The 24,002-nt window shown below is 42.6% G+C and overlaps 1 protein-coding gene and 1 long non-coding RNA gene across 2 annotated transcripts in view; one reads left to right on the forward strand and one right to left on the reverse strand.

Annotated features, from left to right (window-relative positions):
• Nucleotides 1-11,481, reverse strand: part of LOC140909223 (uncharacterized) — a 40,290-nt gene extending 28,809 nt beyond the window's left edge. Inside the window, exon 1 of the long non-coding RNA XR_012158139.1 lies at nt 11,251-11,481. This is a non-coding gene — a long non-coding RNA (uncharacterized lncRNA). The remainder of the gene's footprint in view (nt 1-11,250) is intronic.
• Nucleotides 11,482-11,584: 103 nt separating this feature from the next.
• On the forward strand, nt 11,585-20,871 carry FAM89A (family with sequence similarity 89 member A). The gene is made up of 2 exons (XM_073335249.1): nt 11,585-11,935; nt 18,335-20,871. Exons 1-2 carry the CDS (start codon nt 11,696-11,698, stop codon nt 18,491-18,493), a joined length of 399 nt encoding a protein of 132 aa, XP_073191350.1. The 5' UTR covers nt 11,585-11,695; the 3' UTR covers nt 18,494-20,871.
• The last annotated feature ends 3,131 nt before the right edge of the window (nt 20,872-24,002 follow it).

Here is a 24,002-nt window from a genome sequence, read left to right on the forward strand (position 1 = left end):
AGGATATGTTACAGATGGGTGTAATCCGCCCCTCTGAAAGTGCATGGGCATCTCCAGTGGTTCTAGTTCCCAAACCAGATGGGGAAATACGTTTTTGCATGGACTACCGTAAGCTAAATGCTGTAACTCGCCCAGACAACTATCCAATGCCACGCACTGATGAACTATTAGAGAAACTGGGACGGGCCCAGTTCATCTCTACCTTGGACTTAACCAAGGGGTACTGGCAGGTACCGCTAGATGAATCTGCCAAGGAAAGGTCAGCCTTCATCACACATCTCGGGCTGTATGAATTTAATGTACTCCCTTTCGGGCTGCGAAATGCACCCGCCACTTTCCAAAGACTTGTAGATGGTCTCCTAGCGGGATTAGGAGAATATGCAGTCGCCTACCTTGACGATGTGGCCATATTTTCGGATTCCTGGGCAGACCACCTGGAACATCTACAAAAAGTCCTTGAGCGCATAAGGGAGGCAGGACTAACTGTTAAGGCTAAGAAGTGTCAAATAGGCCTAAACAGAGTGACTTACCTTGGACACCAGGTGGGTCAAGGAACTATCAGCCCCCTACAGGCCAAAGTGGATGCTATCCAAAAGTGGCCTGTCCCAAAGTCAAAGAAACAGGTTCAATCCTTCTTAGGCTTGGCCGGTTATTACAGACGATTTGTACCGCACTACAGCCAAATCGCTGCCCCACTGACAGACCTAACCAAAAAGAAACAGCCAAATGCTGTTCAGTGGACCGGAAAGTGTCAGAAGGCCTTTAACAAGCTTAAAGCGACACTCATGTCTGACCCTGTACTAAGGGCCCCAGACTTTGACAAACCGTTCCTAGTAACCACAGATGCATCCGAGCATGGTGTGGGAGCAGTTTTAATGCAGAAAGGACCTGATCAAGAATTCCACCCTGTAGTGTTTCTCAGCAAAAAACTGTCTGAGAGGGAAAGCAACTGGTCAGTCACTGAAAAAGAATGTTATGCCATTGTCTACGCTCTGGAAAAGCTACGCCCATATGTTTGGGGACGGCGCTTCCACCTGCAAACCGACCATGCTGCACTAAAGTGGCTTCACACCGTCAAAGAAACTAACAAAAAACTTCTTCGGTGGAGTTTAGCTCTCCAAGATTTTGATTTCGACATCCAACACATCTCAGGAGCTTCTAACAAAGTGGCTGATGCACTCTCCCGTGAAAGTTTCCCAGAATCAACTGGTTAAAATTGTCCTTGAGATGTGGAAAATATTGTTAGTCTTTATGTACTTGGTAGTATATTTAGAGATGCATGTGTCTTATTAACTCTGTTTTTCCTAGAGCTCCAGGAAGAAATCCCAGCCAGTGTTTCACCCTAGCTGAGATTTGGGGGGCGTGTCATAAATATAAAGGGAAGGGTAAACCCCTTTGAAATCCCTCCTGGCCAGGGGAAAGCTCCTCTCACCTGTAAAGGGTTAAGAAGCTAAAGGTAACCTCGCTGGCACCTGACCAAAATGACCAATGAGGAGACAAGATACTTTCAAAAGCTGGGAGGAGGGAGAGAAACAAAGGGTCTGTGTCTGTCTGTATGCTGGTTTCTGCCAGGGATAGACCAGGAATGGAGCCTTAGAACTTTTAGTAAGTAATCTAGCTAGGTATGTGTTAGATTATGATTTCTTTAAATGGCTGAGAAAAGAATTGTGCTGAATAGAATAACTATTTCTGTCTGTGTATCTTTTTTGTAACTTAAGGTTTTGCCTAGAGGGGTTCTCTATGTTTTTGAATCTAATTACCCTGTAAGATATCTACCATCCTGATTTTACAGGGGGGATTTCTTTATTTCTATTTACTTCTATTTTTTATTAAAAGTCTTCTTGTAAAACGCTGAATGCTTTTTCATTGTTCTCAGATCCAAGGGTTTGGGTCTGTGGTCACCTATGCAAATTGGTGAGGCTTTTTATCCAACATTTCCCAGGAAAGGGGGGGTGCAAGTGTTGGGAGGATTGTTCATTGTTCTTAAGATCCAAGGGTCTGGGTCTGTAGTCACCTAGGCAAATTGGTGAGGCTTTTTACCAAACCTTGTCCAGGAAGTGGGGTGCAAGGTTTTGGGAAGTATTTTGGGGGGAAGGACGCGTCCAAACAGCTCCTCCCCAGTAACCAGTATTAGTTTGGTGGTGGTAGCGGCCAGTCCAAGGATAACGGGGGTAATATTTTGTACCTTGGGGAAGTTTTGACCTAAGCTGGTAAAGATAAGCTTAGAAGGTTTTTCATGCAGGTCCCCACATCTGTACCCTAGAGTTCAGAGTGGGGGAGGAACCTTGACACTAGCCAATAGGAAATGCCAAGGCGAGGAGTGTGGCCTAAGCCCAGCACTTCTCAGGCAGTTAGGCTCCCAAAATCTGGGCCAGAGGGAGACACCTGTCTTTGCTTGGGATTCTCAGCTGTGAACCCTCTCCTAGAGTTGGGTGTCTAACCTGTTTTTTGCAAGAAACGTGGGAGGGAAAAGAGGCTTCCCTTATAACCTTTAGCCCAGTGGTTAGAGCACTCACCCAAGATGTGAGAATCAGTTCCCCCCACTGCCTGATGTAGAGCTGAACGTGGCTTCCCTACCTTTCAGATGTGTGTCCTAATGACTGGACTATAGACCCATTCACATGTTCTATCTGGCCCAATGCACATTTAATAATTTATACACAGCAGAACAGCGTTAACACAAGAGATGGAGAGAGATTCACACCAGACTACATCATAATCCAGTGGATAGGGCACCTCTCCTGAGAGTCGAGTATCCAGGTCCTGCTCCACATCAGACAAAGAGCGGACTGGAACCTGGCTGAGTGTAAAGGTTAAAACCCCAACTGTTTTGTGTGGGTTTAGACATGCTCTGAGAATGCCCAATGGGCAGGTCCCGCTGGCAAGGTAGGTGGGGAACGCCTCGTCTGAGGATCCCACTGGGCCTTGGGCATGAGATGTGCCCTGATGCCTAGACTCAGAGGCGCCGACTTACAGATTTCCCCAGAGGTGCTCAACCCCCACTTTGCCCCCCCAGCCTCTTTCTGCCCCCTTCCAAGCATGCCCCACCCTCCCTCTGCCTCTTCCTGCCACACTCCTCCACCACCCCCCAGTGCCTCCTGCGTGCCACTGAACAGCTGACCACCGGTGGGCAGGAGACACTGGCGGGGAGGAGCTGATCAGCTATTTTTTTCCTGTGAGTGCTCCAGCCCCAGAGCACCCATGGTGCTGGCGACTATGCCTAGACTGAGACAACAGTGTACATGCTGACTGGCAGAAATGTAGGTGCTTAGGGCAACTTTAACAGTGGAAACTCAGGTGCCCAGGCATTTTAGGCACCTTCAGGATTAGGTGGCAGGTGAGTGGAAATTTGAGGACCTCAGGGGCACCTAAATGTTGGACTTAAGTGCCTAAAATGGCAGTTAGGCACCTAAGTCCTTTTGTGGATCTAGCCCTGAGTGTGTTATATAATTAAAGGAATTACATTCATAACAGAGAGGCATAATTGCCGAAGACTCCAGCTTCCATTATCATCATGTTACAACTGGGTCAGAGTAGATAAACAGCTAATTTAGACTTAAAAAAATAGGTTAACTTTGCATGAGTGGAGCCATTTAGAGCCTGAAAGTCAATAGACAAACTTCACAATTGATATGAACCTGTACTGTAAGCCAGTGTAAAATTTTTTTTGTTAAATAGAAGTAAAGATATAAGTGCAGGATGCCTAGAAGATAAAATGAGAATATTCAAAAGAGGTTCCAAATGGCTTTCATTTAGCAAAAATGATCTTTGGTAACAGAGCAAAGAAATAAGTCCATTAATAAACTGAAGGATAACACAATACCTAGATCCTAATACTTGAAGAGTCAATAGTACTGTCATCAAACATACTTGACATAGAGGGAACATGGCTCTGTTGATGCATTTAGCCTACATTAAGAATGGTTTTAGTTGGATTTAATTTCATAAAATAACGTGATAGCCAATATGTGACTCACCATTGGTGCCAACAAGCAAAAGGTTCATGGTTCTTTACAAGCAACTCCTGTCTCAGAGCTGACAAACTCACTGCACCTAATATACCACTTTCAGGTATTTATCCATGAAGAGTAGCATGTGAGTTTTCTACTGAAAGCTTGTAACTTATCAATACTTGTAATCATTGTAAGATGTATGTAAGGGTAATATTTAAGGAATAATGTAACTATATTGAAAACTATGCCTTATGGTCATAGAATAAAGTTAGTCACCTGAGAATCATATTTCTCAGTAATGGCTCATTGAAGCGGGAGGGAGTTGTTATCCCGCCCTGGTCAGATGGTGATGTAATGCAGTTGTCTACCCTTGCTCCATTCCAGAGCAGTCAATGGAAAACCATCAATGGCAATTGCAAACAATCTAAACCACTTAGAGATAAAAAGGAACATTATAACAGACAGGGGATTGTCCTGTCTGTGAATAAAGACAAAAGAAAAGGAGTACTTGTGGCACCTTAGAGACTAACCAATTTATTTGAGCATGAGCTTTCGTGAGCTACAGCTCACTTCATCGGATGCATACCGTGGAAACTGCAGCAGACTTTATATACACACAGGGAATATGAAACAATACCTCCTCCCACCCCACTGTCCTGCTGGTAATAGCTTATCTAAAGTGATCATCAAGTTGGGCCATTTCCAGCACAAATCCAGGTTTTCTCACCCTCCGCCCCCCCACACAAATTCACTCTCCTGCTGGTGATAGCCCATCCAAAGTGACAACTCTCTACACAATGTGCATGATAATCAAGTTGGGCCATTTCCTGCACAAATCCAGGTTCTCTCACCCCCTCACCCCCCTCCCAAAAACCACACACACACAAACTCACTGTCCTGCTGGTGATAGCCCATCCAAAGTGACCACTCGCCCTACAATGTGCATGATAATCAAGGTGGACCATTTCCAGCACAAATCCAGGTTTTCTCACCCCCCACCCCCATACACACACAAACTCACCCTCCTGCTGGTAATAGCTCATCCAAACTGACCACTCTCCAAGTTTAAATCCAAGTTAAACCAGAACATCTGGAGGAGGGGGGTAGGAAAAAACAAGGGGAAATAGGCTACCTTGCATAATGACTTAGCCACTCCCAGTCTCTATTTAAGCCTAAATTAATAGTATCCAATTTGCAAATGAATTCCAATTCAGCAGTTTCTCGCTGGAGTCTGGATTTGAAGTTTTTTTGTTTTAAGATAGCGACCTTCATGTCTGTGATTGCGTGACCAGAGAGACTGAAGTGTTCTCCGACTGGTTTATGAATGTTATAATTCTTGACATCTGATTTGTGTCCATTTATTCTTTTACGTAGAGACTGTCCAGTTTGACCAATGTACATGGCAGAGGGGCATTGCTGGCACATGATGGCATATATCACATTGGTGGATGTGCAGGTGAACGAGCCTCTGATAGTGTGGCTGATGTTATTAGGCCCTGTGATGGTGTCCCCTGAATAGATATGTGGGCACAGTTGGCAACGGGCTTTGTTGCAAGGATAAGTTCCTGGGTTAGTGGTTCTGTTGTGTGGTATGTGGTTGTTGGTGAGTATTTGCTTCAGGTTGCGGGGCTGTCTGTAGGCAAGGACTGGCCTGTCTCCCAAGATTTGTGAGAGTGTTGGGTCATCCTTTAGGATAGGTTGTAGATCCTTAATAATGCGTTAGAGGGGTTTTAGTTGGGGGCTGAAGGTGACGGCTAGTGGCGTTCTGTTATTTTCTTTGTTAGGCCTGTCCTGTAGTAGGTAACTTCTGGGAACTCTTCTGGCTCTATCAATCTGTTTCTTTACTTCCGCAGGTGGGTATTGTAGTTGTAAGAAAGCTTGACAGAGATCTTGTAGGTGTTTGTCTCTGTCTGAGGGGTTGGAGCAAATGCGGTTGTATCACAGAGCTTGGCTGTAGACGATGGATCGTGTGGTGTGGTCAGGGTGAAAGCTGGAGGCATGCAGGTAGGAATAGCGGTCAGTAGGTTTCCGGTATAGGGTGGTGTTTATGTGACCATTGTTTATTAGCACTGTAGTGTCCAGGAAGTGGATCTCTTGTGTGGACTGGACCAGGCTGAGGTTGATGGTGGGATGGAAATTGTTGAAATCATGGTGGAATTCCTCAAGGGCTTCTTTTCCATGGGTCCAGATGATGAAGATGTCATCAATATAGCGCATGTAGAGTAGGGGCTTTAGGGGACGAGAGCTGAGGAAGCGTTGTTCTAAATCAGCCATAAAAATGTTGGCATACTGTGGGGCCATGCGGGTACCCATAGCAGTGCCGCTGATCTGAAGGTATACATTGTCCCCAAATGTAAAATAGTTATGGGTAAGGACAAAGTCACAAAGTTCAGCCACCAGGTTAGCCGTGACATTATCGGGGATAGTGTTCTTGACGGCTTGTAGTCCATCTTTGTGTGGAATGTTGGTGTAGAGGGCTTCTACATCCATAGTGGCCAGGATGGTGTTATCAGGAAGATCACCGATGGATTGAAGTTTCCTCAGGAAGTCAGTGGTGTCTCGAAGGTAGCTGGGAGTGCTGGTAGCGTAGGGCCTGAGGAGGGAGTCTACATAGCCAGACAATCCTGCTGTCAGGGTGCCAATGCCTGAGATGATGGGGCGCCCAGGATTTCCAGGTTTATGGATCTTGGGTAGTAGATAGAATATCCCAGGTCGGGGTTCCAGGGGTGTGTCTGTATGGATTTGATCTTGTGCTTTTTCAGGAAGTTTCTTGAGCAAATGCTGTAGTTGCTTTTGGTAACTCTCAGTGGGATCATACGGTAAAGACAAAAGACTAATTCAGTAGATCCAAGGTGCAGAAAGACACTCTACATTCATTCATTGAGGAGACATCTTGTTGAGGGGAAGTGTTTTATGAAAGATTGGATCCTGACTTTTGGGAAGCCAGCCAACTCTGCCTCAGACTGATCTGGGGGGGAGAGGGGAACCTACTTTATTAGATAGGAAAGGTAACTATTAAGTGTAGGCCCTCCTTTGTATTTTGTTTTATACTGTTTTATACTCCATTCCTGGAATGGAGGGGTGTGTTACCGCAGAAGCTGATCAAGCTAATTGCAATCATATTGTGTGCATTTAGCCACCATGAATTAATAAAATAGAACACCACATAGTTAAGGGTTAATTTGAACAAGCAGAGCTTCTGGAGGCCAGGTCAAATGCTAACTGCATTGCAGTTTCTGCTAATCAGAATGAGAAGAGGGGGAAAAAGGAGTCAAGACAAAAACTGAGACTGAAATAAACTAAGTGGATGGAGATCTTGAGTTTGGGTGTCTTTGCTATGGAAGCTTATTAGACTAAGATTGTTAGGAATGTTATGTTGATAAGTAGTTGATTGAAGTTAGGAGAAGTGATGACCCAGTAGGGGTCACTATGAGTTATGTGTTTTGTAAAAATTAGTTATAAAAAGACTAGATAATAGAGTGTACTTTAGAGCAGTTCTCTAATGCTATCCTGAGAGACTATCCTGGTGGTGTTAGTGAGCTATTTTATCTTTCACAATTAGTTAGGAATGAAGTTGCCTCATGACAAATGGAAAGGATAACTCTTCTTGACTATAATCTGCATTATAATCCGCTTATAACTGATCTCTGAAGAAGCACATAGATAGAAAACATAGGTTGGTAAAAAAATCCGTATTAAACTGATTTAATTAAACTATTGTCAAAGACAGCAATGATATTTAAACCATGTGAAAGCCATACGAGTCAGAAAGAAAACTGGGTGAAGTTCATGCCACCTTTCGTCAGGGGAAAATGGGAAATCACTTAGAGGCTTAAGTTACACACTAAGAAGGAAATGATCTGGTCAGTTCTTGAACAGGAAACATTGAAAGACAATCTACGGTTGTTGCTGTGAGTGATGTTGGTGATTCAGCAGATGGCAACCTTCCTGCTGAACCAATGTCATAGCATGGTATGGGGGGCTACTGTAATACTGAACGTTTGCAAATGAGACATACAAGCAAGGTCCTGACCATTTGTGTCATTCTAGATCATAAAGTAACTTTTGCAGGAGTAGTAATAATAGCACTGATGTCCTGGACAAATGCCAATTTTGTAAAAGTACATACTGTCTCCTTAAATTTCTCTGCATGGTTACAATGAGCTACCCTGTTATAGAGAATCCAACATACCAAAATCTGTAGAAGGTCCATCAAGGCCAGTATCCTGCCTCTTGCTATAGCCTGCCAGATTTGATGCCACAGAAGGTGCAGAGCCCCTTAGTAAAGTACCTAGCCAATTACACAATGCATATTCGGGGAGGAAAGAAATTCCTTCTTGACTCCTTAGCTAATTAGTTTACATCCTGATGCATAAGATATGAAATGCCGTTAGGATGCAGAACTCAAATGTTATTAGTAATATATTACCCTGTTGTTCTAGACTGTTGTGCAGTGGTACTGTGTGCTCTTAAACAGCCACAGAGTTCTATAGTATAAGTGGCTGCATTTCAGTGAATGGTGAAGTGGTTCATCCATATGTTTCTTATGTGTCCATCTACATATGTAGTGATTTCATTCCTGTCAATTGGTGGAAAGACATTGAGAACTGGTGGTGCAATAATCTATAACCTTGCATCAGATAAACAGGTATGAATTGGCGTACACGCAGTCCCAATGATCATTGTCTTCTAAGTGGTTCCGAGGATTGTACCGCTAAACTGCATGCTCCCAAGACTCTGGATCTGCAGTGGCAATGTGTTCTGACAACTCCAGTTTTGTACCCTTCCTTGATTTTTTTATTTTTCAGTCTCTCAGCTCTGTTGCTTAGCACAAAGAACTCTATGAGTATCAAAAGAAGAACTTCAAAGCTCTGTTTTTTCTAGAGAGTGACAGAGACTATGGAGATCCAAGATATAGAGTGATTGAGTGTGTTTGTGTGCGCATGCATGGGTGTAGACTTAAAGAATGAGGAAACATTATAGTTGGTTCATGTTTTTCTTTTGTTGCTGTTTGGAGAAAATAAGAGCCTGTGGTCCTGGTAATAAATCTGATGGATGTCATTAACTTGTCACAATTTGCTATCATCACTAGTTCTGGCATAACAGGCAGCAAATTCTGATGAGTAACTCTCACTCCTAAAAGTTTGCTACCCAGGATAGAAGTATACAGGTTTAACAAGCTTTTTGTGGTAGCAATTTTTTATGGGGTAGCCTAAACTGATGGATTAAAACCACTGATGTCTGTGAGAGAGGAATCCACGCAAAAACCTCCAAGCTGGAGACTGAGGTAAATAGTGGTCACAATATATGCAACAAATGGGCAAGGATATTCCAGGAAGATATACAGAGCAGCTATACATTATTTGGCTCGGAAGGTATTAAGTGTTTTGGGATTTCTCTAGTTTCAATCCCTACAAATTAAACATTGGATAAGAATATCAAATTTTACCATTGGATATTTTGATACATTTTGTGACATTCCAAATGGAAATGGAAATTTTCTTTTAAGTGAGATGCATGGCAGTTGTACAGACTTACAGATCAGACAAACAAGATAATGCTACACATTTTCAAAGAGGCAGAATTTAGCCCTTCTCTTTCTCAGTTCCTAAGACTTGTATAGCTTTTAATAGTCTCTTGTGTGTGTTGTCACTTCATTTGACCAAGGATGCAAAATATTTTGACGATACTAGCCATACCCGTCCACAATCTATTTTGTCCTTAAGAACAACCCCCGGGCTAGAAAAAAAATCCTATTCTCAGACTGCCTAAGACAACCAAAAATCTCATCCAAACCTAAGACAGAAAATATCATATTGCCGCTATATAAATCCATGGTATGTCTACTATTGAATACTATGTGCAGATGTGGTTGCCCAGTCTTAAAAGAGATATATTGGAATTTGTAAAGGTACAAAAAAGGGCAACAAAAACAATTAGGGGTGTGGAACAACTTCCATATGAGGAGAGAGATTAATAAGACTGGAACTTTTCAGCTTGGAAAAGAGACGACTAAGGGGGGGGATATGATAGAGGTCTATAAAATCATGACTAGCGTGGAGAAAGTAAATAAGGAAGTGTTATTTACTCCTTCTCATAACACAAGAACTAGGGGTCACCAAATGAAATTAATAGGCAGCAGATTTAAAACAAATAAAAAGAAGTATTTCTTCACAAAACACGCAGGAACTGGTAGCCAGGGGATGTTGTGAAGGCCAAGACTATAAAAGGGTTCAAAAGAGAAATAGAGAAATTCATAGAGGATAGTTCCACCAATGGCTATTAGCCAGGATAGGCAGGGATGGTGTTCCTAGCTTCTGTTTACCAGAAGCTGGGAATGGATGACAGGGGATGGATCACTTGATGATTCCTGTTCTGTTCATTCCCTCTGGGGCACCGGCATTGGCCACTGTCGGAAGACCGGATACTGGGCTAGACGGACCAGGCAGCTCATTTTCATTTCTACATCCCTTTTGCTGTCTCCACTCTATGCCACCGTCTCCCTTATACACATTCATGTTTCAGAGTAGCAGCCATGTTAGTCTGTATTCGCAAAAAGAAAAGAAGGACTTGTGGCACCTTAGAGACTAACATATTTATTTGAGCATAAGCTTTTGTGAGCTACATGCATCCAATGAAGTGAGCTGTAGCTCATGAAAGCTTATGCTCAAAAAAATGTGTTAGTCTCTAAGGTGCCACAAATACTCCTTTTTCTTTATACACACTCAGACTCCTTTCTTCTATCTCACACCTATGTCACATACTCCTTTCTGCTCTCATACCCTACCCTTCTTCTCACTCACATATACCCGTATCACTTTCTTCCCATTCACACACACAAAAACCCCCAATTATGTAAATCTAGATCTTTATAAAGGCCCCATTGCCTTATGAGCCGAGGTCTCACAAGGATTTAAAAAAAAATCACAAAAGCAGTCTCACTATTCTCCCACCTATAGGGGAAACAGTTTGATTAATGTATAGACTTGTACGTGTCTTGTGTGTCAATATGGGTGTAGTGTGAAAGAAAAACCTATTGTAGAAAAGCTAAGTTAAAGTTTTGCATCCAGTCCTAAATACAGTGAGGTGCCAGGTCATTCTTATCTTTGCTGGGATGAGGCCCAGAGCAGGGTGACCAGATAACAAATGTGAAAAATCAGGACACTTTTTTTTGTTCGGAGGAAGGGAGAGGGATAGGTGCATATATAAGACAAAGCCCCTATTGTCTTTGTCCCGATATTACTGGGATGCCTGGTCACCCCTAGGCCCAGCTCCCCTCGCGGGTTCTGTCCCTTACCCGTGCGCTCCTGGGCCTCCTCATCGCTGGGAAGCTGCACAGGCCCAGTGGAGTGGAGCTGTGCGGGAAGGAATCGCTGGCCAGGGAGAACTGAGCTCTCAGGTAGCCGGGGAGGCCTTTCAACGTCAGTGCAGCAAACGTGCGTTGTGTTGGCACCCCGTGCAGCAAAAGGAGGGGGTGGGCCGGGCGCTGCTAACTGCCCGGCGGCTAAACTTGCTCCCAGGCGGAGCTTCCTCCCACCCGCCCCAGCCCCCTTCTCCTCCCACGGTTCCCCCGATCACCCCCCGCCCCCTTTCCTCTCTGGTCGCAGGCACCCCGCCTCTGTCCGTCTGACTCCCCGCTCCAGCCCGGAGGCGGGGCCGGGCCGCAGGGGCGGGCTCCGGCGCTGGGACTGGGAGCCGCTCGGAACCAAAGGGGGCGGCGGCTCCTCCTCGGCAGCGGCAGCATGAGCGGGCCGGGAAGTGGCGGGGAATCGGGGCTGCCGCCGCTGCCCAAGAGCCTGAGCGGGCTGCTGAACTCCTCCTCGGGCGGCGGCGGCGGGCGCTGGCGGGACCTGGAGCGGCTCTACGCGCAGAAATCCCGCATCCAGGACGAGCTGAGCCGGGGGCGGGCGAGCGGCGTCGGCCGAGGCTCCCCCCGGCCGCCCAACCTGGACGCGGCGCTGGCCCTGCTCCGCAAAGAGATGGTGAGTGGTGGCGGGGGTCAGGGCTGCAGGGGCTTGTCCCCCAGCGCAGGGCCGCGGGCGCCCCCCGGGGGAGCCGGCAGCGCGGCGCTGCCCCGTGACACCCGGCGCCCCACGCAGCTGCCGCCCTGGCTGGAGCCGGCCCGCTGGGGAAGGAAACCACGAGCCGCCGGCTAGAAAGCGCCACTCTCGGAACTGCGAGCGAGGCGCCCCGCTGGTCTAGCCGCGGCCGTGTTGGGGTGGGGCCGGAGTTTGTTTGCACGAAGGAGGCAGGGATGGGGGAGCGCCTGGTCTGAGGCTCGCACTAGGGGGAAGGTTTGGGGATGAGATTTGAGAGCGGAGACCATGGGTTGTTGCCGCACCCCCGGATGGAAGTGGTTTCCATCATAGCCGGGCTTTGATGCTTCGATGGCTCTCAGCGCCCCCGATACAAGTTCCAGCACCTCTGGCCGGCACAACTGCTGGTTGGATCAGACCCTTCCCCTGCTCGGGGGCGGCCAGGTCCAGAGTCATCCTCGCCCCTTCCCTCTCCCCCTCCCCGCATAGATGGTGTTTTAAAAGCCATAGCACGAAAAATAGGAATTACAGCGAAGCTGTTCAACAGGGCCCAAGCAGCTCAAGCTTTTAAGGCTCGTGGTGGCTAAAGTACCCAGATCAGTTTTGAAAATGAGAGGTCGGCTTCTAAATCACTGATAGTCTTCTGAAAATATTACCGTGTGCTCTCCAAGTAGCATAAGTAAAGTGTAAATCAAGCAACTTAAGTAGTTTTTACAGAGGCATAATAGTAATACTAAAAAAAAGTTATGAACACCCATAATAGTTACTTTGTGGGATAAATTAAGGCTGTAAATATTTAACATCTCCATCCCTAGGACAGACCAAGGGATTGTGAGGAAAGTATGCTTTTTGTGGTGTATCACAATTAAAGGGTTAATATACTTTTGCCTGAATGAAAATGACCCACCAAGCCAAAGAAATTACTAGGCTTCCTTTAGCTACAGATAAAATACACCCCTAGTTCAGTCTTTTTTTTCCAGTTTAGGCCCCTTTACGTGCCCCTCTCCTTCCTCCTGCTCTATTGAAAATATTAATATTTTTAAAATACTTTTTTTTTCCTGTGCTTAAAGTTGATTTAGGAAACACTCTTGCTGAAATTCTTTTCTCCTCCAGTTAAGTAAGATTTATTTTTGAAAATGCTTGATACAGTGATCAAGGCTTAAAAAAAAATTGTCTTTGAGTATTTGAATGATAAAAGTTTCTTGTGCTGTTTCAGTAGGGGGAAATCTGTTTATGTAGCGGATAGAGGTGTACTAAGCCTGCTCAAGCTGCCTTGCTAACAATAGCATCATCACTGGGGGTAGTATGGGTGATGGCTTGGGCTAGCTGCCTGAGTATGTTCCCTGGAGCATCTGGGTGGATTTGTATTTGGGTGGCTAGGCCAAGCCCCATCCATGCTACCCTGGCTATGCTGATATTTTTAGTGTGATAGCTTGAGCGGAGTTAGCTCACATCTGTCTACTGGAGCTGGGAAGCATGCTCCCAAGTGCTGAGTATACATATTCTTAATATGACTTTCTTCTCTGAGAATGGGTTATGTTAAGAGTGTTATGAGCTCTTGCTGCTTTGCAAAGGGCTGTAGACAGGGCAAAATCCATGACTGATCATTGGTTTAAACAGAGTTGCACCAGTGTTAGAATTATTAATATTTGAAATTATTAATATTATTAATATTGATGTGGGAAACCACCAAACATGAACTTTATCATAAATTCCTTTATTAAATCCAAAGGCCAAATAGTATTTATACAATTGCTCTAAACATGCCTAAAAAGCCTAACTAATAAGCAATTTACTACATCCAAACAGTAACAAACCACTTATAAGCATTTGATCAAGATACTTACAAACGGGCTGAACCCAGGGGTGCTTAGACCCATATTGGTCAGTTCTAATGTGGCCCAGCAAGAATTAGCAATGAATCCTTTAAGAGTTTATACCTTTTTGACAAACAAGTGATGTCATTGCCAAATTACTGACTTCAGCTAAAAATCAATTTGAGACAATTTGCTTTTATTTCCAGTCTTAATCCAAAAAAGGTTTACAGCGTCCTCTCTTCCCAAGGCCTTTCCTTTCTTCTCTTCTCCCCCCACTCTTTGTTTACCAGCAGAACAGTGGGAAGATTTGAGCTTGTTTCTTTTAAGACAGTTTTTCTTTGTCTTGTTACTGCAGGTCTTTAGTTATTTTGGAACCATACATCCTTTCTACACTACAAGTAATACTACTTTATAAAAAACTTTAACTTTATAAAAAGAACAGGAGTACTTGTGGCACCTTAGAGACTAACAAATTTATTAGAGCGTAAGCTTTTGTGGGCTACAGCCCACTTCATCGGTTGCATAGAATGGAACGTATAGTAAGAATATATATATATATATATACACACACACACACACACACACGTACAGAGAAGTTGGAAGTTGTATATACATACAACTTCTCTGTGTGTGTGTATGTATATGTATGTGTGTGTATATATATACACACACATACAACTTCTCTGTGTGTGTATAAATATATATTCTTACTATATGTTCCATTCTATGCAACCGGTGAAGTGAGCTGTAGCCCACGAAAGCATATGCTCTAATAAATTTGTTAGTCTCTAAGGTGCCACAAGTACTCCTGTTCTTTTTGCTGATACAGACTAACATGGCTGGTACTCTGAAACCTTTAATTTTATACTTATCCTACAATCAGTGTTGTGTTTGTTTTGTCTGATAAGGTGTTGCTGCCAGCCTGTAGAATGCTCCTCCTCAATATACTAAGAAGACATTTTAAATGCTAAAATCTTATTCTGTCACAACAAAAGTGTTTCAACAACTAGACAGTTTTATTAGTGTCTTCAATTTCATGTTAGAGATATCAATTTGCATTGACATCGAGCAATCATTTTTAGGTGGTTGTCAGATGCAGTGTATCTCTATGGACTGCAAACTCTGTTTCAGCAATGTTCTAAAGGGCAACAGGAAAAAAAATCTCAGTTTTTCATAATATGTATCGTCACTGATTTCAGGAAGTGTTAGAAATTTGAATGTCTTTGGATGGAAAAACAAGTGAGAAATGCACATCAAATGGCTTAAATTAGAATATCTCTTTGATGCTATAGATAAAATATCCTTAGTGATAATCTGGTTAAATAAATCTTTTGAGGACTAAATATTTTACCCACTAGAACAGATCTCCAGTTTAGGTGCCGTTGTTAACAGACAAATGCAGGAGTCTCTAACGTTTTAGTAATAGGTCACCTATTTTCTCTTGGACAGGTAGTACTATAATATAACTAATATACTGCAAACTTAATTTTTTTACATTATACTAAATTAAAATAATATTGAGCATGTTTTTGATGCTTAAACAGTAGAAAACAGCTTGTGATAAGATTCTAATGTCAATATGGGGGGGGGGGGGGGAATATGTACCAGCATTCTTCCCTCCGTACCCAAATGAAGTTCTCTGCATTGATTTTGAAGGGGACAGTAGTAGATTTAGAAAGGAGTAAGGTTTTTGTCTTTTGCGGGGGAGGGAACCCTCTCTGAACTGTCATTCGTGTAAGGAGTAGGTACAGTGACAACTTGTACTATGCCTTTTGCGGTGTCTACTGTGAACACTTTGAGTGAGCGAACTTTTTCACCATACAAGATCAATTTGCTAAAGTCTGAAAAAATGCAGTACCAGTAGTCTTATTAGCAACATGCCAAGAGCCAGAGACTGTATTTTTATCTTTCTTGATAGATCTGTTTCCTTTGTTTGTCTGAGATATGGAACAAATACAGAAAAACAAGATATTAGCAATTGTTAGTACATATTAGTAAAGACATATTAGCCCTTTGTGTTTAAGACGTTCTCTCTGTCTATAGTGGTTCTAGAAAATATAGCACAAAATCAAGGACTACATACTGGCCTTGTCTCTGCACATAGGTTCTACTGAACATGAAAGATGCTGAGTGTCTGGGTCTGAGCCATAACTTGAAAATAAGATACTGATTATATCAGATTGTACTACATTAAAATTGAACCTGCCTTTACCTTGTTGAACAAAACAAACAGTGAAAAACAATAATTATTAGGATGTCTATTCTAGTCCATTTCCCAGCTAGTGCAGAATTTGTCTTCACAGAATGTTCCCAAATGTGTTTAGCTGAAACCCTTGTTCCATTGGTAAGAACTCCATTACTTCCAATAAGACACAGACCTGAGTGTCTAGAATCTTTTTCTGTTCTCCAGCCTAAAGGTTTCCTTGCTCAACTTCAACTCACTACCTCTAATTATTCTTCCCTGAACAATTCTTAACCTCAATATTGATGCCCTTTAAATATTTGTAGATACTATTCACCTCTGAGGTAAGATTGCCTAACCTTTCCTCTGTATGTGTGTGTGTACATGTCAGTAGTACAACATGCTGCTCGCATGCTTGCTTGGGGTGAGTAATTTGTTTTGATCGCTAGTTGCCATTTTAAGGATGTAGACTTTGCCTGGGCTGCTAAATATTCATTAGCCCTTTCAAGGCTGAATATGATCTTATCCTGTGATTTGAGCGGAGTAGGGGTTTAAATTCAGCCACGGGTATCCCATTTTTCTTTTCTCTGTCACGCTCATTCCCTGGAGGGGAGTTGCATTAGTGCTGCTTTGCCAAGGCTGAGAGAAACAGAGGAGAGAGAGCAAATGATGTGCTCCTGATCCTGCTTCACTTTTTGATGGGAGAAAAGTTTGGTGCTGGGGTAGCAGCACATGGACAGCACTGGGGAGAGGAGGAGGAGGAAACAGCTAGAGGAAATCATGAAGATGGAAAGAAAAACAACAGATGTGAGGGTTATGAGGGAGTTGTGGCAGTGGTCTAGTGACATCTAACTTGACAACTGATGTCCAGCTTTCTTTAACTAGAGGGAGGCAGTTTGTGGGACATTAATGTATCCCTTCCTTCACCTCAGAAATGGAGGACCCCGAACAAAAAGCTAAGTGTGTGTTGCTTTTATCTTGTTTACCCATGTGTTGTATCTACCTGTCCTCTCTTCAGGTATTTGAATCCTAAGATCTCTGGGGCAGGCATTGTCTTTTTGTTTAGTGTGGTCTTGATTTCTGATTTGGGCCTCTATGTGCTACCACAGTACAAATAATAAAAATAATAAATATTTTTTCCCTTTCTCCAATTGTTGGTTATGGTAAATTTCTTCCCTGGGACTAACCCTGATTAGGCACTATGTGTCAAACTAATTTTTGTTCTCAGAAATTGGTACGTATGGCAGTTCACTTAAGTTTTAGCTGTGCAGCATTTTTAACATATCTCAAATAAAGGAGATGTTTGGTTTGAGCATTTCCTTTGGTCAGTTGAATACTCTTAAAGGTATATTGGCCCTTCAATGCTAGAGTGAGGAAATTCTTTCATATTAAATGGCTAGCTCTGTTTTTCTCCCCTCTGGTCTCTGCCTGCTTTGTACCTACAGGGGCGTGTGTATGCTTGCCCACACACGGATTCATGTAATTCTGGTGCCCTCGCTACATGGAGAAAGGTCAGCTCTTCCCACTGCTCAAGTCTAATCTGTCCAGGTTGTCTAGGGTAAAATTTTCAAAAGTACATAAATCACTTGTTTAAAATGGAACTTCAACTCCTAAACCACTTAAATGCTTTTGAAAATTTTACCCTTAGTCCTGGACTCAAGAAGTTGGGACATGAGGCAGCTGACTTATGTTGTAGCCCTGTGTCGGGGCAAACAAATCAATGTAACACAGTCCAGCAGGCTACTTGAAGGCAACTAATAGCTACAATCTCCTGAACAGTGGGATAAAGGTATACACCATAGCTTCCAGTCCTGCAAATTTCTAGAATGCTTTGATGTGGGCACTCAGTAGCTTGATCTTTATGCTCCCTGGGTTATACAGATTTGATAACTTTTTAGTTACACTCTAACCTCATTGGACCTGGATTTCTGAAATAGAATAGCATCTTGCACACAGTCTGTGTAAGGAAGATGAGTAAATGGGACAGATGTGGTCGCACCTGTAAATCTATCTTGGGCATCACAGGGCGTACAAAGTGTTTGAGTTCTCTTACATTGCAGCACACCGGCCTCGGATTGCACAGCTTTTTGCCCAGTAAACAGGGCATGGTAACATGACTGAATCATGAGGAACGTTTTGCCACATTTTATACCATGGAACACCGCTTTCTCCACAGCTGTTTCATCTGGCTTATTCAGTGGGGTGGATATGGCCTTTCTTTCAAAGTGACACACAACTCATCCTCTGAACCTGAGTAGCTGTGGGGGAAAGTGTGCAAGTGCCACCATATTGCAATCGAATCACATTTGAAATACCAACGTGTCTTTATTTTTTTCCCCCCAATAGGTTGGCCTTCGGCAGCTGGATATGTCATTGCTATGTCAACTATACTCTCTTTATGAATCAATACAAGAATACAAAGGGGCATGCCAAGCTGTATCTAATGCAGACTGCACATATGCTTTGGAAAATGGCTTTTTTGATGAAGAGGAGGAATATTTCTAGGAACAACACAGCAGGGACAAAAGTGCATGGATCAGTCTTTCACCCTGCGTAACTCCCATTTCCAAGAAAGATTCCAGTCTATCTAGATGTCTCTTCTTGGGGGGGTACACCCCTGCTACCTTACCTGTTGTTAAATTCATTTATTTCTGGCAGACTGTCAATACAAGTTACACGTGCATAAGCTATGTCAGGAAAGTGATGTGCTACACGTGTTTTGAAAAGTCCTCCAGCATGTTTGACAGGTGGTATCATTTTTAATTTGCAGGCTAGGTGTTTCCAACTTACTAATTTTTGGCAAGTAACTTACAGCTATAATTTTGATCATACAAGAGGGCGATAACATCCTGAGTGTTCTCATAACTCTTTTGTAATTGTGGTGTGAATAACTATGGATGGTATGCGTTTGTCAACAGTACAGATAGATACTGTTTGAAGAAATGATTTGATACACACATTCCAAGCTGTACTAAGCTAGTCTGCTCTTATTAGCCATCTCACTTAACTCCAGTTCTGTACTGGGTGGATTGTTTACACAATTTCTCAGATATTTGTCTTTCTCCCTCTCTCCATATAAAACCATATTTTGCCATGTTCTTTTCCTCCTAGCCCAAAAGCTACATGTATGCCAGTGAATGTTATCAATACCTTTTTTTTTTTTCCTGCTGATCTAATTCACTTTGTTAGTGCTACCAAGGGGCTATAACTTTTACATTGACTTCTAGAGATGTCTTGCATAAACACAGTTCTGTGAGTGCTAACATCTGTTTCAAAATGGTTTACTCAGCTTTTACTGTATTGAATAGTAAAAGCACAGGTTTAATCAGTCTGTCAGCCACTGTGTGGCTTGTAATAAGCCAAACTCTTATGCAAGTGTTTTCAGTCGCATGAAGATGAAGTATCAGGAGACCTTTAATACAAGATACTGGGACAAACTGCAATATTTTGTACTGGGTGAACTTTGTTTTTGGAAGGTAACCTTCAACTTTTTAAAAAAACCTACAAAATAAGTACGTTGGGAGTATAGTTCACATATGTTAACGCTTTTGAAACTACAATATTTGCTTACAACTAAGCTTGAAGTAAATTTTTTTTTTGTTTTCAGAGCTTTTTAAAGCCTTAAACTAAGTTTATTATGATTTAGTAGTGCAAGTGTGTATGTGTGCACATGTGTGTAATATTGAATGTGTTCAAAATGTATCTGGGAGTAGCCAGCTCTTTGCACCATTTTAAAATAAAATGGCAGTGTTCAACATGGCTAATTCCCTTTACATTTAGAAATTTAAAAACTGCTGTAAAATTCTGACATCAGACTTTTTGATACAAGCTAATAATTTGGACTGCCTTGAGAAGAAAAGGAGAGAACAACTAATTTAAGTAGTTTATATATTATAAACTTTCTAGTTTCCATCAGTGAAAGGACTAACATGCAGGAATCAGTGGTTTATTAAGGTGTTCACTTGGCTATCTCAAATTACACTTTTAGAGAAGCTGTCCTGAATTTAGGATTTGTAAAATGCTTACCTTGGAGTATCACACTTCACTAGCTATGCTGAAGGCTGGTTGTAAAGGAAAATGGCGTTGTACACTTAGGCAGAATACCGTGTCTTTAAAGCAATTATTGTAGATGTAGTATCTGTGAACCTTCATAAGACAAATACCCACATTGTAGCTACATTTTTGATCTCTGAACTAAGTCTTGTGTTGCGTCAGTATAGCGATGCCTTAATTGGCCACAGTTTCTGTTTTAAAAACAGAGTGACCTTAAGGGCTTATTCTTCAAAGGATGTTTGCCTGGTTTATGTGTCTGGCACACATTCAGTTTACACCCAGGATCACATCCAGTTCTGCAGGTAGTTCCCTCCTTTAACTGTCAACAAAAGCTAATAGTATACAATGTGTTGCATTGACATAAGTGAAGATAGTTTGGGTTGCTGTTTGTGTGTATTCTCCTTTAAGCTGTGATAGCAATGGAATCTAAACTCAACAAAAGTAAAGCTTCTGGATAGGAAAAAGCTATTTCATGTGAAGTCATTTGTATTTTTACCTCTTTAAATGTGTACTACAGAGTGCTGACGTTTAAAAAAATAATTTCTGACTTAATTCACTCAGTAAGGCATAAGTGAAAAATGAAACAATGGAGTTCGATAAGTTTCATATAGCAAATGTAGTAATCAAAAAGACAACTTCTGTATTGAGGCAATTCTCATGTTTTGTGTGTATATTCAGCAATTGTACCCTTGTCACCATGGTTAGTCTTTCCAATGTATTAAATGTAATCATTTGGATACAACTTGCTATACTCCTGACATTAAAAAGGCTTGTCCTATTCTATTTACATCCCCCTCTTTTCCTGACCCATCCCCAAAATAAAAATGTGTGTGGCATAAAATGTAAAGTTGCATGAATGTTAGTTCATTGTACTGAATTTCAGAAATACTCAGTTCTAGGAACAGTGTTTTCTTCCTATATACTGAAGAAAAGCCATGTTTTGGTCATAATGGAAAGGAAATTTATATGAAAATAGAATATCTGTATTTATTTGCAATAGGAATGCCCCAGTATTCTGGTTAAGTTGTTTTTGTGTTTTCAAATTAAACAGACATAGATTTTTTTTACCTGTAATTTAAGGGTCCAATCCTGCAAACACATGTAAATAGTTTACTGATGGATGAAGTCCTAATGACTTCACTGGGACTGTGCTCGTGAGCAAGATCACTCCTGCATGTATTTGCGTGACTTGCCCTAATAGAGCAACTTCCTCCACAGGAGCAATTTGGCTTATGAGCAAATGATGGCTTGATGATGGTTTTTAAATCCCTGATGGTCTTTCTACCTCTCAAAGCATAACAAGTTTTCAGTAGAGCCCTGCAGCAGGACTGGGATCCTGTGGGTCCCAGATGGACCCGCTGCCATAATACAGTAGTGGGAGTGGGATAAAAAAAATCAAAAAACAATATGTGAGCAGATACGAGTGAGTATTGCAGGGTGAGACAGGAGCAGAATTTAAAAAAATAGTTCCATGTAGAGCTCTAGTTTTGAGTACAAATGAATTTTTGGACTGTATTCTTCTTGTCTCTCAAAGTTCACTTTAGAAAAAAATTGAAACTATTAGATAAGTCTTAGAGCACCTTCAATTCTAAAGGATCCAAAAGTGTTTTACAAACTGGAGTAGAATAGCTAAACACAACTGAAATGCAGTCACAGCTGGAGCAGAAGTCAGTAGCCAGCTAGTGCACTGCACAATAACAGGAAGAGCGGAATTTGGCCATGTCTTTTGAAAAGTGCCTTGCAATCTCTGATGTCTACCCAGAGCAGCCGGGACCTTGTTTTTAAGGTGCCACTGGAATGGCACCACTTCATGATATAATTTTATCTACATTTGGAAGGCACTTTTGAACTTAGAAAGCAGGGTCCTTTATAGAGAGTTCAGAACAGTTGTGGTCCCTGCTCCTAAGGCTTTCAAATGCAGAACTGTAAGCTAGACAAAAATGGATAGAGAGCAGGTTGAAGGTTAAAACCAAATATTTGTATTTATATAGTGAGCATATAGTGTTCCAGGGATTTCCACACCTGATATATTTAGATCACTAAGTCATACCTCTCTCCCAAGTTATCTGACTAGATAAACTCAACTTGTGGAGTAACTTGTGTGAGAGATGCTGCCAGCTCAAACCACACAACAAAGCTTTTCCCATTCATCTTCCTATTTCCAGCTTTAATTATATATTCCCTTTTTAAGGACATTCTTGAGGAAACTCATAAATTCTCTGTAATACCCTCACATATCCCTATCAGGCTTTTAGCAGATGGATTTGTTGCAGCCCTCAATTTTTTCTCCCTACATACCAAAAAATAAAGCTGAGATGAACATAGCTGACTTGCAGCTACTTGTAGAATGTCTTATTATGGCATACTTAAGTCACAAAGGAGAACTTTTCAGAAACTCATGAATGACTGAGAGGAAGGGATTATAGTTGAAACACTTTACAACCTTACTAACAGCGTTTCCTACTGAGTGAACACTAAAGTTATAACTATCTGTCCTGTCCAATTAGTGCTGTGGTGTTAGCTAGTAACCTGGTAATGTCAAAAGGGCCAAGTTCTTTTTACTAACTTATTCTGGCATATGCCTTCTGATAGTACAAGCAGTGAGTTGGATGTTGAGTAAATGATCTAGCCCCTATTACGGCTGTGTCATCCAGAGCTGTTAAGCACATCCATTCACCATCAAGAGGAATCATAGAATATAGGGGTTGGAAGGGACCCCAGAAGGTCATCTAGTCCAACCCCCTGCTCAAAGCAGGACCAATTCCCAGTTAAATCATCCCAGCCAGGGCTTTGTCAAGCCTGACCTTAAAAACCTCTAAGGAAGGAGATTCTACCACCTCCCTAGGTAACGCATTCCAGTGTTTCACCACCCTCTTAGTGAAAAAGTTTTTCCTAATATCCAATCTAAACCTCCCCCACTGCAACTTGAGACCATTACTCCTCGTTCTGTCATCTGCTACCATTGAGAACAGTCTAGAGCCATCCTCTTTGGAACCCCCTTTCAGGTAGTTGAAAGCAGCTATCAAATCCCCCCTCATTCTTCTCTTCTGCAGGCTAAACAATCCCAGCTCCCTCAGCCTCTCCTCATAACTCATGTGTTCCAGTCCCCTAATCATTTTTGTTGCCCTTCGCTGGACTCTCTCCAATTTATCCACATCCTTCTTGAAGTGTGGGGCCCAAAACTGCACACAGTACTCCAGATGAGGCCTCACCAATGTCGAATAGAGGGGAACGATCACGTCCCTCGATCTGCTCGCTATGCCCCTACTTATACATCCCAAAATGCCATTGGCCTTCTTGGCAACAAGGGCACACTGCTGACTCATATCCAGCTTCTCGTCCACTGTCACCCCTAGGTCCTTTTCTGCAGAACTGCTGCCTAGCCATTCGGTCCCTAGTCTGTAGCTGTGCATTGGGTTCTTCCGTCCTAAGTGCAGGACCCTGCACTTATCCTTATTGAACCTCATCAGATTCCTTTTGGCCCAATCTTCCAATTGGTCTAGGTCCTTCTGTATCCTATCCCTCCCCTCCAGCGTATCTACCACTCCTCCCAGTTTAGTATCATCCGCAAATTTGCTGAGAGTGCAATCCACACCATCCTCCAGATCATTTATGAAGATATTGAATAAAACCGGCCCCAGGACCGACCCTTGGGGCACTCCACTTGATACCGGCTGCCAACTAGACATGGAGCCATTGATCACTACCCGTTGAGCCCGACAATTTAGCCAGCTTTCTACCCACCTTATAGTGCATTCATCCAGCCCATACTTCCTTAACTTGCTGACAAGAATACTATGGGAGACCGTGTCAAAAGCTTTGCTAAAGTCAAGAAACAATACATCCACTGCTTTCCCTTCATCCACAGAACCAGTAATCTCATCATAAAAGGCGATTAGATTAGTCAGGCATGACCTTCCCTTGGTGAATCCATGCTGGCTGTTCCTGATCACTTTCCTCT

This window comes from Lepidochelys kempii, chromosome 3, assembly GCF_965140265.1.
Source record: "Lepidochelys kempii isolate rLepKem1 chromosome 3, rLepKem1.hap2, whole genome shotgun sequence".
In the NCBI taxonomy this organism is placed as follows: Eukaryota; Metazoa; Chordata; order Testudines; family Cheloniidae; genus Lepidochelys; species Lepidochelys kempii.

Bases quoted from the DNA above. Each gene is read 5' to 3' on its own strand.
- FAM89A (XM_073335249.1), top strand. From the start codon at position 11,696: ATGAGCGGGCCGGGAAGTGGCGGGGAATCGGGGCTGCCGCCGCTGCCC. The intron at 11,936-18,334 runs GTGAGTGGTGGC...TCCCCCCAATAG, and splicing joins CCCTGCTCCGCAAAGAGATG to GTTGGCCTTCGGCAGCTGGA.